Below are 15,731 nucleotides of genomic sequence, written 5' to 3' on the forward strand. Positions count from 1 at the left end.
TAGAACTGTTGTACCGAAGTCCTGCCAATACAAAGGCTCGACCAATTACTCTAATCTAATCACTCTGATTTTATAGCATCAAATAACTAATTAAAAACAAGCTTACCTAAAAAATCATACAGTATGAAAAGAATATGTAAACAGCAGAAACCATCTTTAGGAAAAATGTATTTGACGTGTGTTTTTACTTTTTTGTTTCGTCCATGCACCATCCACTAACATGGAGGAGGCTGGGTTTATGACATATACTGCAGCCAGCCACCAGGTTGTGATCAAGACGCTTTGGTTTCACTTTTGGGGAGCAGTCCTGTCGGCCATGTTTATATACAGTCAATTAGAGTGACAGTGTGGTGAGTGTCTGCCTCTGATGATGGAGCTCAGTGCTGCTACACTCACAGGTAGATATTTGGTGCAGAGACGCACGCTCCCTTAGGTCACTGCCACCTTTTTTTCTTTTACTTTGCCCCAAAGAAACTTACATGATAATTGTTGTGGTCTTTTATTTCGCGTTGAATATTTGGTGTATATTTGCAGGAGCTTCATAGCTGTGGGAGTGTGTGATGGTGGTGATGCAGGTCTATTTCTGTCTCTCTCTCTCTCTCTCTCTGTGTCCCGAGCCAGCTTCACACAGAGCCCCGCTCTAACTATCAAAACAACCACAGCATTCACACAGAGTGCACATGGCTCACTTCACCACCTGCTACTGGCCTCGCCACGAGGGGAAACCTCACTGGTATTCAGCCTGAGCATTCCACAACATTCACTTTTTAACTCAGAATAAACAGAGCGTTGTTTCTGAAGTCAACGGACACATTTATATTCATGCTTTTCCTTGAAAAACTGTCTTAACTTCACGATATCGCAGCACCAAGTGTAATCATTCCTGCCAACAAGGAAGAAGTCTGCCAAGAAAAAAATGATTCAGCAGTCATTGAATAATGGTTTAGAAATTATTGTAGCTGGATTATAAATGACTCTTGTCGACTGCATTTCCTCTGGAGCTGAAATGCGTTTTCATCTTAGAAGGTCAATTACAACGTGCTGTATAGTTTCTTTATGACTTCTGGCAGCATCTGATTGCATTTCCCATGTCACACAGCGAATATTTGAAGCTTTTCTCCTGAGAGCTGTGTTTCATGTAACAAATCATCATCCATCAGCACCGTGGCTGCCAAACCCATGACCACGATCCAACAGCAACAAAGCGGCGTAGTCAAATACACAACTTGTTTATGGTTAATTGGATTTCATGTCCTTCAATTTTTTCTCAGGGACTCTATGGGTCCCATCTTAAAATATGACTGGCATACCGAAGAGTTTCTAACGGTGGCGTCATTGAAAAGCTTTAAATGAAAGATTACAGAGGACATGATGTGTTTATGTTATTGTGCAGAAACCTTCTATTTGCCGTTGAGACCGCTCATTAAATTTCATTAAAATGATTGGATGCATTGGTCTGGAATGTGTATGCAACTAGAAAGGAGCTCAAAGACTGCATACCTCTGATGAGGCCCAACAGTCCCCTCCCTTGTGAAACTTCATATAAATTCACTAGATCTAGATTTTTATTTGGAGCTGCACCTTATTGCACACACGTAGATATCAGTCCCTGAAACATGTCCGATTTTTTAAAATCAAGATCCATGAATTATTCCCTGAGAAATCAGTCAAAATGTTGAATAATGTTAAAGTGTGAAAAAAAAAAACTGGATCTACCCCCTGATTCGGATCCACACCAAAATGTAATCGGTTCTCTCCTGACACTTTACACATCCTTTTACCAAGTTTCTGGTGAGGACTATCAGACAAACAGACATACAAAATTAAAGCATAACCTCCTTGGCAGAGGTAACTGGAAGGGTCCTCCTGAGAGCTGATACCTCCAACAAGGCTATGCCCTTTCTCACCATGTCAATGCAGTGTTTTCCATTAATTATCTAGGCTGTGGCAGTCTGCCATATTCTAATTTGTCCTGCCGCAGTTTCATAATGAATCCCAAAAAAGCATTATCTCTCTCTCTGTCATGATAATAATATAAGACATCTCTTAGTTGTTGTTTTGATCCGTTTGTTGCATTGTATAGCTGTGTTCAACATGCTTGCTCGCACCATCATCTATAAAGTTTTTACCATCCATGCAGACAGTCAGACCTCATAGTTTCAGCTGTCATGCAATGCAGTTCTTTCTCTCTCGTGAGAACTTGTAGATTAAACCGATTAGATCCACACTAAATATCAGTGGGTTCTTCTTTCCTGATTCATACAACATCCTTCTACAAAACAAAAACATTGCCTGGTCAAATTGACTTTATGTATTTTATGATAAACAGGACATTCCAGGCCAACATTTCCTCGAGAGAAAGATCGTAGATTGTGAACAAGCTGTAGATCAGCATGAAAGTGTGTTCAGCGGCATCAACACAGAAGTGCATTTTTACCAGTGAAGCAGGAAATACCAGAGAAGCAGCTGTTGACATGTTGTCATTATCAAACACTTAATGTTCCTGTCAGCATACCATTGTTTGATTTCCCCAGTCTGTGAAGAAACTGAGAATGAATGTTGTGAGGAAGTCTTCAAAGCCAAGTGAGCTTGAGTTGTTCTATTTTGCTTGTTTGTCCCAAAGTGTTTGAGACATTTCCCGTCATGTATGCACCACGCTGCTTTGGACGTGAATCAGCTCATTTGGACGTGAAGTAGCCACATTATAGTCTCACCTGGTCTGAGGCTTATTCTGTGGAAAACTCTGCAGGGCATCACTAATGATATACTGATTGAAATGTCACATCAGCCAATAATGGAAACTATAATTGGTTCAGGTCTCAGCTGAGACTTGGAGACTCTGTGTGGTGGCCTACTGAAACTCTGTGAATATGATGTTGGAGCCAATTAGATTTTCTCTATAGGCCGCAGTGTTATGTAATAAAAGAGACCAGGGGGTTTGGGTGCTCTTTCCAATCTTTACCTGATTGTTTTTGTTCCTTTTTTAAATGACTTAACTGGAACTGTTTTTTTCTTTCTCCAAAAACTTTAATATCCAGGATAATCACATCACAGACTGACGCTCGTCTGGTTCAGTGAGAGAGGAAAAGGTTGCACCGTGTTCCAGTTTAAATTTTGTCCCTTTACTTTACAAAGCTGATTTAGAGCTTTAGTGGAAAGTGAATCTCTGACATGCCCAGAGTCCTTTCTGCCTCATTACTTCATGTTTAACCAGATGAACCAGATTAACCAGAAGAAATCTGTGACCTCACTCTAAAGCTCAGGTCATGTTCAGGAATGATTGAGAAAGATGGACAGTGTAGAACTGTCCATGAGAAGGTAACAGGTGTGTGTTTGAAGATTGAAGGAGAAATGTTGTGTCTTTGTCTTTTAGGCGAATTGTCCCAAACTGTGTGTGTGCGTGTGCGCGCGCGTCTTTATTTATGAGGCCCAATTTTGGTTCAATACCATCAATGTGAGGATATTTTGGCTGGTCCTCACAAATTCAAAGGGCTGTTTGAGGGTTAAGACTTGGTTTTAGGGTTAGGCATTTAGTCGTGATGGTTAAGGTTGGAGTAAGGGGCTAGGGAATGCATTATGTCAATGAGTGTCCCCATAACTATAGAGCGACGTGTGTGTAAAAGACAAACCATGTAGAGTAGTTTTGGAGCAACATGCTGCATATATTTGCATATAAATGAGAAATTCTTAATGTGCCACGTGAAGACAAATACGCTGGCGTATAAATAGTCTATCAGTAGTGAACTCATTAGCGCAGCAGGTTATGTTTAATGTATAATTTTGGATTATGATTTTAATTTGAGCATTTTATGTGGTGGATCTTACGGCTTGGTGCGTGCAGTTTTCATTCACTTTACATTTCGTTGCTGTCTATAATATGTGCTTTGTTGGAGTGAGCATCAGTGTTTCAGCTTGTTGTATTAGAGCTGAAATTATTAGCAGAGTAACTGATTAGTCAATGACCCAAAATTATTTCGTAAGATCACTTGTTTAAATCATTTTTCAAAATAAAGCGCAAAATATTCTCTTGCTGTCACCAAACTAAGAGAAAGTAAGATATTTAAATGTTCGACAGCTCTGCAGCTCAAAGTTTTTCACTCTGTACTTGATGTGTGGGTCGGTGTGTCGTGTAGCTCATCAATGCTGCTGATCAGTTGCCCCGGGCACCGATTGGCTCGATGGGGCGGAAGGGCGCTGTGTCCTCTGGGACGGACAGGGGCGTATAAAAGCTGGAGCCTCTGATCTCTGCCTCCTGCTTCCTGTTAGACTGGGCATGAAGAGTAGTGAAGGGAGAGGCTAGAAAAAGAAGAAGAAGAGACTTTACACGCTGATTAAAGGTACCACAGGTGAGGCCCTGCATTGAGGGAGCTTGGTTTGTGGTGTTACTACTTTTCTCAGGGATGGATTGTCTCGTGCTTTAATGTCCCTGTGATAGCGTGAGTTTTGTTTTTCACTAGAGGCTACAACTGATGCAAAGAAGAAAATTTGATGCTCCACGATTAAGAAAAAAATATGAAATTGAAAGAGAAACTTTGTGCATTTCTGTTACAAAGTTGTTTGAGCTCTGCGATTGACCATCTCTCGTATGTAGGTCACAGGATTCACCATGTGGGACATTGATCTCTGGATCTTTGGTTATAGCACAGGAAAGCAGGTCACTGATTTCCTAAACTGTGAAACTACCAATTCCATCCCTTAAGCTCTAAATAGCAGCATAATTAAAACCATGGAAGGAGGACAGAGAACATTTTTTCAGGATCACTCAAATAATCTTTTTGACTCTGGTTGAGTGACAGAAGGATATCAAACTTGCATCAGGCTCCAAGTAGGATCCAGTGAGGATAACATGTAAAGGCATAAAGCAGATAGTGATTTTTGACTGCAGAGTGGCTTCAGAGATACATGAAGTCTCTCTGGGCACGTACACTGTGTCTCAGCGTGTTTTACTTTGTATTCAAATTTTCATGAATGATTCCCTGCATTATGTAACTGCACCTGGGAAAGATCGTCTCATCTGTCATCAGCTGCCGTGGTGCAAGTTGTGGTGGTGCCTGGAACACGGACAAGGACGATATGAGAGGAGCTAATAACATTAGGCAGCGCTGTAGTGGCAGGAGGCCAGGCTGGAGCAATAACATTATATTATAGATTGTGTAGACAACTGCCCTCAAAATGCCATTATGCATCGGTCATCGAGATCGGTCATCTCACTACTCACCCAAACAGTCTTTGCATCTGCTCTGCATTCATACCATTTAACAAAGGAAATGGTATGTTGTGTTGTATGTCATTACTTTGCCTTTATCTAATCTTTATTTAACTTTTTCCATCTTCCTTCTTGTTTTCACTCCTGTCTCCTCCACCTCACGCACCTGATTTCCTCATGGCGGACTTTCTCGGGGTCCTTCACCCACCTTCTCCTAACCGACTCGTCTCTTTTTTCATCACACTCCTAAACCTCTACACATCGCTTGCTCCTTTCTGGTTGGAGATTTTAGAGTGCACTGTCGCCCCAGTTGCAATGGCAGACAGTGACCACGAGGTTCACTCTTCATCAGACGAGCAGGACTCCTGCCCTGCCTCCCCCAATCAAAGCAGGGACCATGATGTTGAGCAGGTACTGTAGACGTCCCCAAAACCCACAAATTATCCACTTTACCCCCCATAGTCTTATTTAATTGATTAGCTCACAGCAAACATACTGTACAATTAGATTTAAGATCAAAATGATTTAAAAATGTCTCAACTGAACTGTATCTGTTGAGCCTTTAGGTATTTTTCATCTTCTTTCTTCCCCTCAGTTAATGTATAGGGCATAATCATAACATGAGTGCAGAGTCACAGTGTGGCCCTACAGCTGCATTTTACAAGGCCTTATGCCTGCGGAGGGTCACTGCATTATTTATCTTTGTGCCTGAATGGCAGGGGGGAGACTTCAGTATGAGGGACTGGGAGAGCTGTTGTAACTGGAGTTTGCACAGTAGCTTACACTACAGCTGTGTATCTTTTTATTCAATTTATTTTGAACTGTGAAGTGGTCAGGAGATGTATAATCCTTCATGTAGGATGTACTCTCTGCTTCTGTAAAAGTACAATTAAATTTATGACTGAGTATTACGACTCACTCTACGTTAGCTTTACAGAAATGCAACAACATACAGTGTTTTTGTTGTCAATGTGAATAAGTCAGAACAGATTTATTTATATCGGACAGTCAAAACAGCAGGAGTTGAGCAAAGTTACTTCACATCATGACAAAAGAAAAACAAGTTTGGATAAAAAAGAAGATGAATAATCCAAATCTATTCAAGAGAAAAACTGTCCATCTCTGCCTCCAACCTCTGTTTCTTTCCACCTGTTCCTCTGCACCACCTAATCCACTCCCTTCAACCACTATACCTCTCCAGCATTCAAGCCTTTCAGATGACTCAGAGGTAGAGAACATTATGCAAGACCCTCCCCAACAAGGAGGGCACGGCAACCACCACCATGACCACCACCATGAGGACCATGAGCACCATGAGTCTGAGCACGAACATCACCATCAGGCCTCTGAGAATCATGATGTTGACAGGGAAGCTGAGGGCGAAGACCGTCCCCATACCCCGTCTTATTTGCGGCCCCCTGTGGCAGGCAGGGCGCAGTCGGATTCAGGTTCAGACCCCAGTTTGCAGCAGAGCAGGAGTGTGGAGTTTGACTTACCGTCTCCTGTTGGTACGTCCAGGCCCAAGAGCCCCTGGGGTCGATTTGACCCATACAACAATAATGAGGTAACATGAAGCAGGTTTGGCCATGAAACCCAGAGAGGACGAAGTTGTCTTTGTGCTGTGATGTGTGTTGAACTTTTCATCTTCAGACTGATGATGTGACAGAGCTTGTGCGAGATTGTTTTAAATAATATAGGTAGATTTGTGCTTATTTTCTTTCGGTTGTACGGGTTGAGTTTGATGCTCTGAGATGCCAGCGTTGCTTTTCGCTCTTGTGTTGTTCTTAAGACTTCTCTGTAACTGCGGGAAAGTTCATACACTGTGAATGGTACCGTCACATTTTTGGAGTGGTTGATGTGTGCTTCCCTGATGTATTTTCATATCTTCGTCTCCACTTTCAGGACCAGGACAAGGAATACGTTGGTTTTGCAACGTTGCCAAACCAGGTGCATCGCAAGTCCGTCAAGAAGGGATTTGACTTCACGCTCATGGTGGCAGGTAAATCCTCGTCTTCACATTAGCAGACATTTGATCTTAAGCCCAGGCCTCAAATTTGAAGAGACTGGTAATCACACAGTCTTAACGTCAGTCTGTGTTGTTCTTTGTTTGAAGGGGAGTCTGGCCTGGGAAAGTCCACTCTGGTCAACAGCCTGTTTCTCACAGATCTTTACAAAGATAGGAAACTGCTCAATGCTGAAGGTGACAAAGCTGCAGCTTTTCATATATTTTGTTTGGTTTTATTTGTGTGTTTGTTTTTGTTTAATAGATATTTGTTCTACAACATGTTGTGGCTGATATTAAAAACAGTGGCCTGCTTGTTTCTGTTCTTTAGAGCGAATCACACAAACTGTAGAAATCACCAAACACACGGTGGATATAGAAGAGAAAGGTGTGAAACTGAAACTCACCATCGTGGACACGCCTGGGTTTGGAGACGCTGTAAACAACACTGAATGGTACGAATGGATCAAACTGTTTCAGTTGACCTATGAATCCTCACAGAGTACAGCTGGCTAACCCTATTTGAGCTCTTACTGTGGTTAGAAAGTCGTGTGCCATCGTGCAGCTGTGGCCTCAGAGAATGAACGACCCTGTGTGTGTTTGTCGTAGCTGGAAGTCGGTGACTGACTACATCGACCAGCAGTTCGAGCAATACTTCAGGGACGAGAGTGGCCTCAACCGCAAGAACATCCAGGACAACCGCGTGCACTGCTGCCTGTACTTCATCTCACCCTTCGGTCATGGGTACGACAAACCTGCAGTGGTTTTCCCCCTCGCTCTGTTTTAATGGGGAACATTCCCCCCTTTATCGCAGTATGGAATCTTCTGTGCTTATATCCTAATCAGCCTCCACACGCAGCCACCTAACTCTATCGTAAATCTCTATTCACTTATTGTACATTCAGCTCCATAAATTGTTAATGCTCTTCTCCAGAGTTAAAGCTGTGCTCTGCTGCCTTCAGGTGAACTTAAATCTGCTGCAGCGCTTTAGCTCTAATCAATTGTTTGTGCTGAGTGCTGATGTGGTGCTTTTAACATACACTGTTCCACTTTGACTGTGCTCATTAAGGAACTAATGTACCACAAAGCTGCAAGTGATGCTGCAGTGCATTTTTCAGACACACTGATGGAGGAAAGGCTCCCTCTGCTGACGAGCCTCAGTCATTACTCAGCAGATAACACTGATGAAGCGAAGAGAGCAAAACACTGATCGATCGACCAACACGATGAAAACATTGTGTTAGTGGCTAACAGTTAAGGTCAAATCATTGTGTTTATACTGACGACATAGAATCAGACCTGTCTAAATGAATTCACAGTACAAATCAGGCCTCAAAATGAACGTGACTGAAAGTGACAATGGCTTTTCTGATAACGCAACTGTCCCTTGTTAATCAGCACTTAAAGAAATGTCTATAAACAGTTGAAAAATACCACCTTGTGTTAAAATAATGTTATGTATGGGAGAGGATTAGGGCCAGGCAAAAGAAAAAATACGAGAAGACAGATTTCGTTCTTCCATTTTGCATTTTGCATTTTAAGATTTAAAAAAAAATAAGGTCAAATTAAAACAGAAGATACAATTTTTTCATTGTGCATATCGAGAAGGAAATTGTAAGGTTGAGAATCAAGTCAATATTTCAAAACTAATGTTGAAGTTTTAAGAATATATCTAACTACTAATGTTAATGCATTTGACTGCCTATAAATCTTCACCTTTTAACTTTCTTCTCATGCCTGACACTAATACTCGTCTGTAGAAATGTTGTAAGAGTGTTAAAGGTCCTATTTTATTTACATGAGAGGGAGAATTGTGTTTCATTGCGTATCTGGTGTATCTCTTGTAGCCTTCGACCTTTGGATGTGGAATTTATGAAAGCTCTGCATGAGAAGGTCAACATCGTCCCTATTTTGGCCAAAGCTGACACACTCACCCCGAGTGAGGTGAAGAAAAAGAAATTCAAGGCAAGAGAGTAAACTGTATCTGTGTTTTATCCCACACATGAAACTGAAATCACATATCACATATACATGTATGGTTCTTTATGAAAAAAGATTATTGAGTCTCTGCATGTATCGTCACTGATGGTATCATTCACTCTTTTGTTCCTCTGCAGATCAGAGAGGAGATTGAGCAGTACGGTATCAAGATTTACCAGTTTCCTGACTGTGACTCTGACGAAGACGAGGACTTTAAGCAGCAGGACCACGAGCTGAAGGTGAGAGTCAGAGCTGCCAGCTGTCAGGGTCTTTGTTTCCAATTGTCTTTTGTGCAGTCTGAGGTTGGTACCTCACCAGGGGGACATGTGCATTAGTAAGTAAACAACCAAATGTGAACTGGAGTTTTTGCAACTAAACTCACCTGAAAACATCTGCAGAATGACACTCAGTAGAGCGCATAACTCCACCAAGGCCTAATTGTCCCCTTACATTCAATCAAGCTGCACCAAATTTCACACTCTTATAGAATTATTCTCTGAGAAAACACTTAAATGTTGAAAAACGCAATATAACAGAAAGTGGAAACAAAATCATGGATCTGCCCCTGATCTGGATCCGTACGAAAAATTCTTCCCTTTTATTGTCCCGAACACGTCAAAGAAGATTATCCAATTATGTAGTGTAGTGATTTTAAAATCAATATGCAAACCATAGAATACACGACCTCGGAAGTTCACATCCTAAGCCGTAAGGACACAGTTAATCATCTGTCCTTGAGAAGCCGTTGATAAAAGTATAGTGTTAAAAATGGGAAATAAAAAAAAAATTAAGCAAGTTAATGTCCATCGTCTAAGAGCTGTGGTTGGTTAGGAAGTTAAGAAGTAAGTTAGGAGGAAATGGAACAATTTTGGAGAGAACGTGACAAAGACACCAAAGAGGAAAGTGTGGAAAGATGAACCAAAACATCCATAAAATCATCTATTTCCTCTTCCTCCACTGCCAGATTGTTTTGAAAACACCTTTTTAACCTTCTGTCTAATGTTTGTTCTCCCCTCAAGGAAAGTATTCCCTTTGCTGTAATCGGCAGCAACACAGTGGTGGAGGCCAAAGGGAAGAGGGTGAGGGGCCGTCTGTATCCCTGGGGCATCGTAGAAGGTAGACACACTCAAGGAATGTCACAAGTTAAAGTTTGATTTCTCGTAACAGCATGAATGAATGAAAAAAATACGTAAAGATCATATGTAGTATAATAGGTCTTTAGAGAAGCTGCATACATTTTGTATGACAGTGCGTGTGTTCATTGAACCTTAGGCTTTTTAACATTTCTACTCACGGTTGCTTGCATGGCCGGAGAGACTCAGTATTAGCAGTTTTTGAAGACTGGTGAATATGTTGTTGAAACCGATCTGCTTGCTGTGATTTGCAGTGGAGAACTCGGCACACTGTGACTTTGTGAAGCTGAGGAACATGCTCGTCCGCTCGCACATGCAAGATCTGAAGGACGTGACCCGGGAGACCCACTACGAGAACTACAGAGCCCAGTGCATCCAGAGCATGACCCGCATGGTGGTGAAGGAACGCAACCGCAAGTACGCTCGCACTGAAGCACAGGACACACACACACATTCAAGTTTTTCAATGTATTTAATGGTTAAGGGTTCATTCTGCAGCATAATTATCCTCACAGATATCTGGTGTTGGTGTATTAAGAAAGTTTATCAGCTGCAGTTGTTCAGCCGGTGATAATAGATGAGTGTCCAGAGCAGATTTGAATTGTACCAATGAGTGTAAGATTGTTTGGCTTCACTTAGAGATCTGTCATGTCTGTCTAAGGTGAGAACTGGCTCCACCCAGTGACCTCTGCTGTGACTCCTAAATGGTGGAACGAGCTCCCCAATGACATCAGGACAGCAGAAAGTCTACACATCTTTCGCCGCAAACTAAAAACACATCTCTTCCGACTATACCTTGAATAAAAAAATAATTAAATGAAGTAGAGCTTTAGTACCACTTATATGGCACTTAGATATAGCACTTTGTAGTTTGGCTTTCTTGAAGAAAATTGTACTTTCTTGATTCTTTTTGTTCTGGGTTTGTACCCTCATGGTTGAATGCACTTTTTGTAAGTCGCTTTGGATAAAAGCGTCAGCTAAATGAGATGTAATGTAATGTAATCTGCAGTAAATGTTGTTAACTTGAAACTGGGATTCGTCTTGATATTAACATAGAAAATGAAAATACTTCCTCTTGCAAAAACCTTCTGTAAATATTGAATGTTGAACTTCTCTACATCTTGAATCCCTCTGCAGCAAACTAACCCGGGAGAGTGGCACAGACTTCCCCATCCCCGCGTTGACCGGAGTGATGGACAGCGAGACGGAAAAACTCATCCGAGAGAAAGATGAGGAGGTACGGCACGCTGCCCATGACCACCCGGAGTCACATGGTCACGACCATAAGTCTGAGCACGGCTCTGAGCAGCACGAGTACTCAGACTCTCAGCCCGAGCCAGAGACACATTTACATCTCTTAAAAGACGAAGCTCTCTAAGTGTCACTCAATAATCTATAATCTTTATGTGAAGCACACTCGCGTCATGTTTTCTGAAGCTGACAATGAGCAGCTTCAAAAACATGAATAAGTGTATTTAAACATCCAAACCTCTCTTTCCCCTGTCCTCACTCACCCTCTGGACCTCTGAACTGTGGGTAGAAACAAAAGAGACAAAATTAGTTATATTTCATATGTGCTGCGCCCTCTAAAATCCCTGAAGTGTTGAATATGTTGCTCTACACTCATCATAAAGTGAGACATTTACCCAGTAAGCAGAAGCCAGCACACATATTAATCATAGATAGAAAATTACCAAGATTTTAAACTATTGTCCAATTTTTACATCCGTAGATCAAACCCTGCACTAAGACATGTTTCATAATCCCACATTTAAGGGGGCAGCTATTCTTTTTGACTTTGGTTATTAAATTATCAAAAAAATTAGCTCGTTCAATAATGTCAGTATGGTGCAAACTCATGAGGAAATTTTGTAAGAATTTTACAGAATTATTTTCAGATCCTAGCAATTATATTTAAATGTTAAAATAGTATCTATCAATGGAATTTTATTTGTATAGCCCCTCTTAAAGGGCTTAGTATGAAATATGATTTGATTATTTTTGTCCGAAAAAAAATCAACATTGTATGCACAGGGTAGAAAGAATATTATTAGAGGAAATATTAGCTTATGTATTATTCTTTTTAGGTTTCTAAATTTAAACCTTCACAAACTCTGAGTCCAGACACTGGTTATGTTTCAGTGAAGGTAATTGAATACAAACTGAGCTGGCATACATCGTTTTACATGGTGTTAGTGTCCTTCCCCCTTTTTTCCCATTCAATTCCTTATTATTCTTATTTATTTTGTCAAATAAAGAGTTTATTTGTCCTCAGTTGTTTCTTTATTTTTTGTGTAATGAGTTAAAATGTGGTTAAACAATCAGTCTCAACATGTCTGGAATGAGGAAATAGTTGTCAGCTTTCATCCTTTACTACACAAACGGAACCAAACAAATGCTAACAACTAAAATTAGAAAGCAGCTAATGATTGTGTTACTTTGTTATTTATTTTTAAAGTTTTATGAATCATATGATAAATCTAAATCAAAGCAAAAGTAATTGTAAGAGATTTTTAATAGAAAAAAGTAGATAATCAACTAAATGATACAGTATATATGCAGCATATGTAATATTGAATATTCAGTAGGTGGAGAGGAGCCTGTGGTTCCCTGCGTTTGACAGCAGAGGTCACGTGATCTAAACAGAACAGACTCCTCTCCTGCTTGTCATTGATTTGTTGTCTGTGCAGTCATGTGTGAATAATTAGTGTGTATAAAAGGCAGCAGAGCCTGTTGACGTGTTCAGACTGTTGACACACAAACACAATAACTGTAACAGTGGATCCTAACACTTGTCTCCTCTCTCCTCTCAGTTGCGGCGGATGCAGGAGATGCTGCAGAGGATCCAGGATCAGATGCACACTCAGAAAAATGCCTATTAACACAGCACACCAGTCACACCACGTACGTGTCTCTCTATCACTGGGATAAAAAAAACAACAGGAAACCTTAATTCCTCTCGAGAACATTGACATCCCTACATGTCCCCCCAAACACCGCTCGGCGTCATCAGGGACCTGCGAGTAGGTGGTAAGACGGTCTGACATTTGCAGCTCATCAACTCTCTTTATCCTCCACAGGGTCTGACATTAACTGCACCGCTGCTGCAAAACACTCCACCCTCCTCCACTCTGCTGTTTTCTGTCAAAAAGTATGAAATGATTAAAAATGGCCAGATCTGATGTTTGTTTGAATGAATCAGTCTTTAGTTTGAAGGTTAGTTCACGTATCTGAACTTTATTTAGCCACATGATCGCAGGGGTTTTGTTTGACTTTTTTTTTTTATATGAGGTTTACATCATCAAGTACTGGTGACCTGCTCAGATTTTTTTATAAGCACGCTTTTCTGGTGCAAGTGTTTATTTTTTAATTATAAAGGTCAACATGCATATATATATATATATATACTGTCATAATTTAATTTTCTATAATGCACCCATAGTCCTTTTTTTCTATGGTTTTCATCTTTTACTGTGCGTGTCTCTAGTTTTGTTTTAACTACACCTCACAGCACTGCTTGACATGATGTATAGATGATTGTTTTATGTAGCAGTTGATTTGGTCTAAACTTATTATGATGGTTCTTTCATTTATATTTGAAGCTTTATCCGTTTTCAGCATGGATGCTCGACGTCAACCACAACTCACATAAGAAGTCATTATTGCTTATTGATCACCATATCTTCATTTGAAATCAAGATTTTTAGATGACAGAGGAAGTCCTTTATTATTATTTCTATTTGGAAATATCCCCAAATCAAAGTTGTTTCAGAGTCGGTTCATCTCATACATGGTTGACCTGTTTCATCAGGGCACATGTGTGAGCTGATGACTCGTCAGTGGTCAGAGATGATCAGAGATGATCTGGAGTTTGAAAAGACAAGACCCTTGATTTTGCATGAGCTGGGCGTCTAACAGAGGGGTCGCACCAGAGTCCATGCAGTGTATTTATTTTTGCATGTGTTTTGTGAAGGTTACTCAGAATGCAGATCAGTGTAGTGATCATATGGTTATTTATGGGCAAGGAAAACATGTACTGTCTGGGGGAAATTGTTTTGGTTGGTTTAAATGATGTCCTCACTTCATGGGAACTTGAACGTGTGCTAACTTTAACGTTTATAACCAAAGCCAACAACGACAAACTTCATTGTCCTCAATGTTTCCTTTTCAAAGAGTGGGTTTCGTTTTATTTTGACATGAAGAATATTGTTTTGGAATAACTTATCAAAGCCAAGAGTGACGGAACTCTGATGATTCTGCCATGTTGTGTGACCTTTGTTTTACAAAGAAAAGAAAAAAACATTCCTTGCGCTTCTGTCCCAGAGTCAGGTATTACTTCTTTTTCTTTATTTTTTTCTTAATTGAGTTGTTTTATATTTGACTTTTTTGTTATTCTACTCTTGGAGTATTTATGTAATAAATTTAAAAAACGAAATACATATGAAGAGGACGATATGTATAAATTCTAATATTGTAATAAAATACAAAAATGATTTCATGCCTCTTGTCCCTTCCAGTTTCACGTTCTTGAGGCGTCTGCTTCCAGAGATTAATCATATGCAGAGGAATCCATTTTCATCTGCTTAACGTCGGTCTTACAAAACCACAGCACAACATTTACAACCTCAGGATGAAGAGCTGGGAAAGGAGGGAATAGAACTGACATGTTAGCAGGGTGCCAAAAACTATTGCTACATTCAATGTTTAACTTGTCTTTTTTAAGTTCATAAAATAAAGAAAATAACAGTAGCAGAAAGGGAATTTTAATTTCTGTGTACTGCAGGGATTTTTAAAAACCTCCGTCCGCCCTTAATATCAACAAAACGTGATTAGCTCTATATGTGCTGGTGTTTAAATTTTGGAGTTAAACTAGAACTTTTGTTTAAGGACTTGTGACTTGAAGGCCCCGCCCCCTCAGGTGTCTAACACCTGTAGTTAGTTACTAGTTAACTAGTTAGTGTGACTCATTCCTATAAGTTGAATAATTAACTTGACTGTTATCGCCAGCTGCTGCTTCATAAACAGCAAAGGAATTAGCTTCGGTCGGAAGCTAACAGCTAACTGACGACCTGTTGGCTAGCTAGCTTGAACTGGTCTTTAACGGGTGAATGCCGTTAGCGTCATTTTGACGAGGAGCAAACTGGAGGCTAATGACGCAGGAAAAACTGTGAGTCAATTCTTATCCTTCATGTTCTGAATGTTAATCTATTATTGTCTTGTTTACGCCACCGGAACATGTTTCTTATCAAATGCGAAGGCAAACAGAGTTAGCATGATTCCTAAAGTGCTTTAGCGAGCTAGTTAAACAATGACGCTGATATTAGCTTCTGATTTTGCAGTTGAGATATAAACTCGACGTGTATCGCAGCTTCTCTTCAGTTGTACAATTTAAACCGCACAGTCTATGGCT

The 15,731-nt window shown here is 40.4% G+C and overlaps 1 protein-coding gene across 6 annotated transcripts in view; it reads left to right on the plus strand.

Moving 5' to 3' along the window:
• sept4b (septin 4b) overlaps positions 1–14,814 on the plus strand; it is a 46,649-nt gene extending 31,835 nt beyond the window's left edge. For 3 of the 6 annotated variants that reach the window (XM_034603697.1, XM_034603700.1, XM_034603698.1), the window contains 10 exons: positions 7,109–7,205; positions 7,320–7,406; positions 7,540–7,663; positions 7,818–7,952; positions 9,056–9,173; positions 9,326–9,427; positions 10,208–10,304; positions 10,576–10,738; positions 11,459–11,558; positions 13,135–13,722. In XM_034603697.1, coding sequence (XP_034459588.1) covers positions 7,109–7,205; positions 7,320–7,406; positions 7,540–7,663; positions 7,818–7,952; positions 9,056–9,173; positions 9,326–9,427; positions 10,208–10,304; positions 10,576–10,738; positions 11,459–11,558; positions 13,135–13,203 — 1,092 coding nt within the window. In that variant the 3' untranslated portion in view covers positions 13,204–13,722. Of the gene's footprint in view, positions 1–4,378; positions 5,618–6,407; positions 6,771–7,108; positions 7,206–7,319; positions 7,407–7,539; positions 7,664–7,817; positions 7,953–9,055; positions 9,174–9,325; positions 9,428–10,207; positions 10,305–10,575; positions 10,739–10,982; positions 11,375–11,458; positions 11,559–13,134 lie in introns of those variants that run through there. The other 3 variants (XM_034603695.1, XM_034603694.1, XM_034603696.1) reach the window with 3 other exon arrangements.
• The last annotated feature ends 917 nt before the right edge of the window (positions 14,815–15,731 follow it).

The sequence above is a fragment of the Hippoglossus hippoglossus genome, chromosome 13, assembly GCF_009819705.1.
Source record: "Hippoglossus hippoglossus isolate fHipHip1 chromosome 13, fHipHip1.pri, whole genome shotgun sequence".
Lineage (NCBI taxonomy): Eukaryota > Metazoa > Chordata > Actinopteri > Pleuronectiformes > Pleuronectidae > Hippoglossus > Hippoglossus hippoglossus.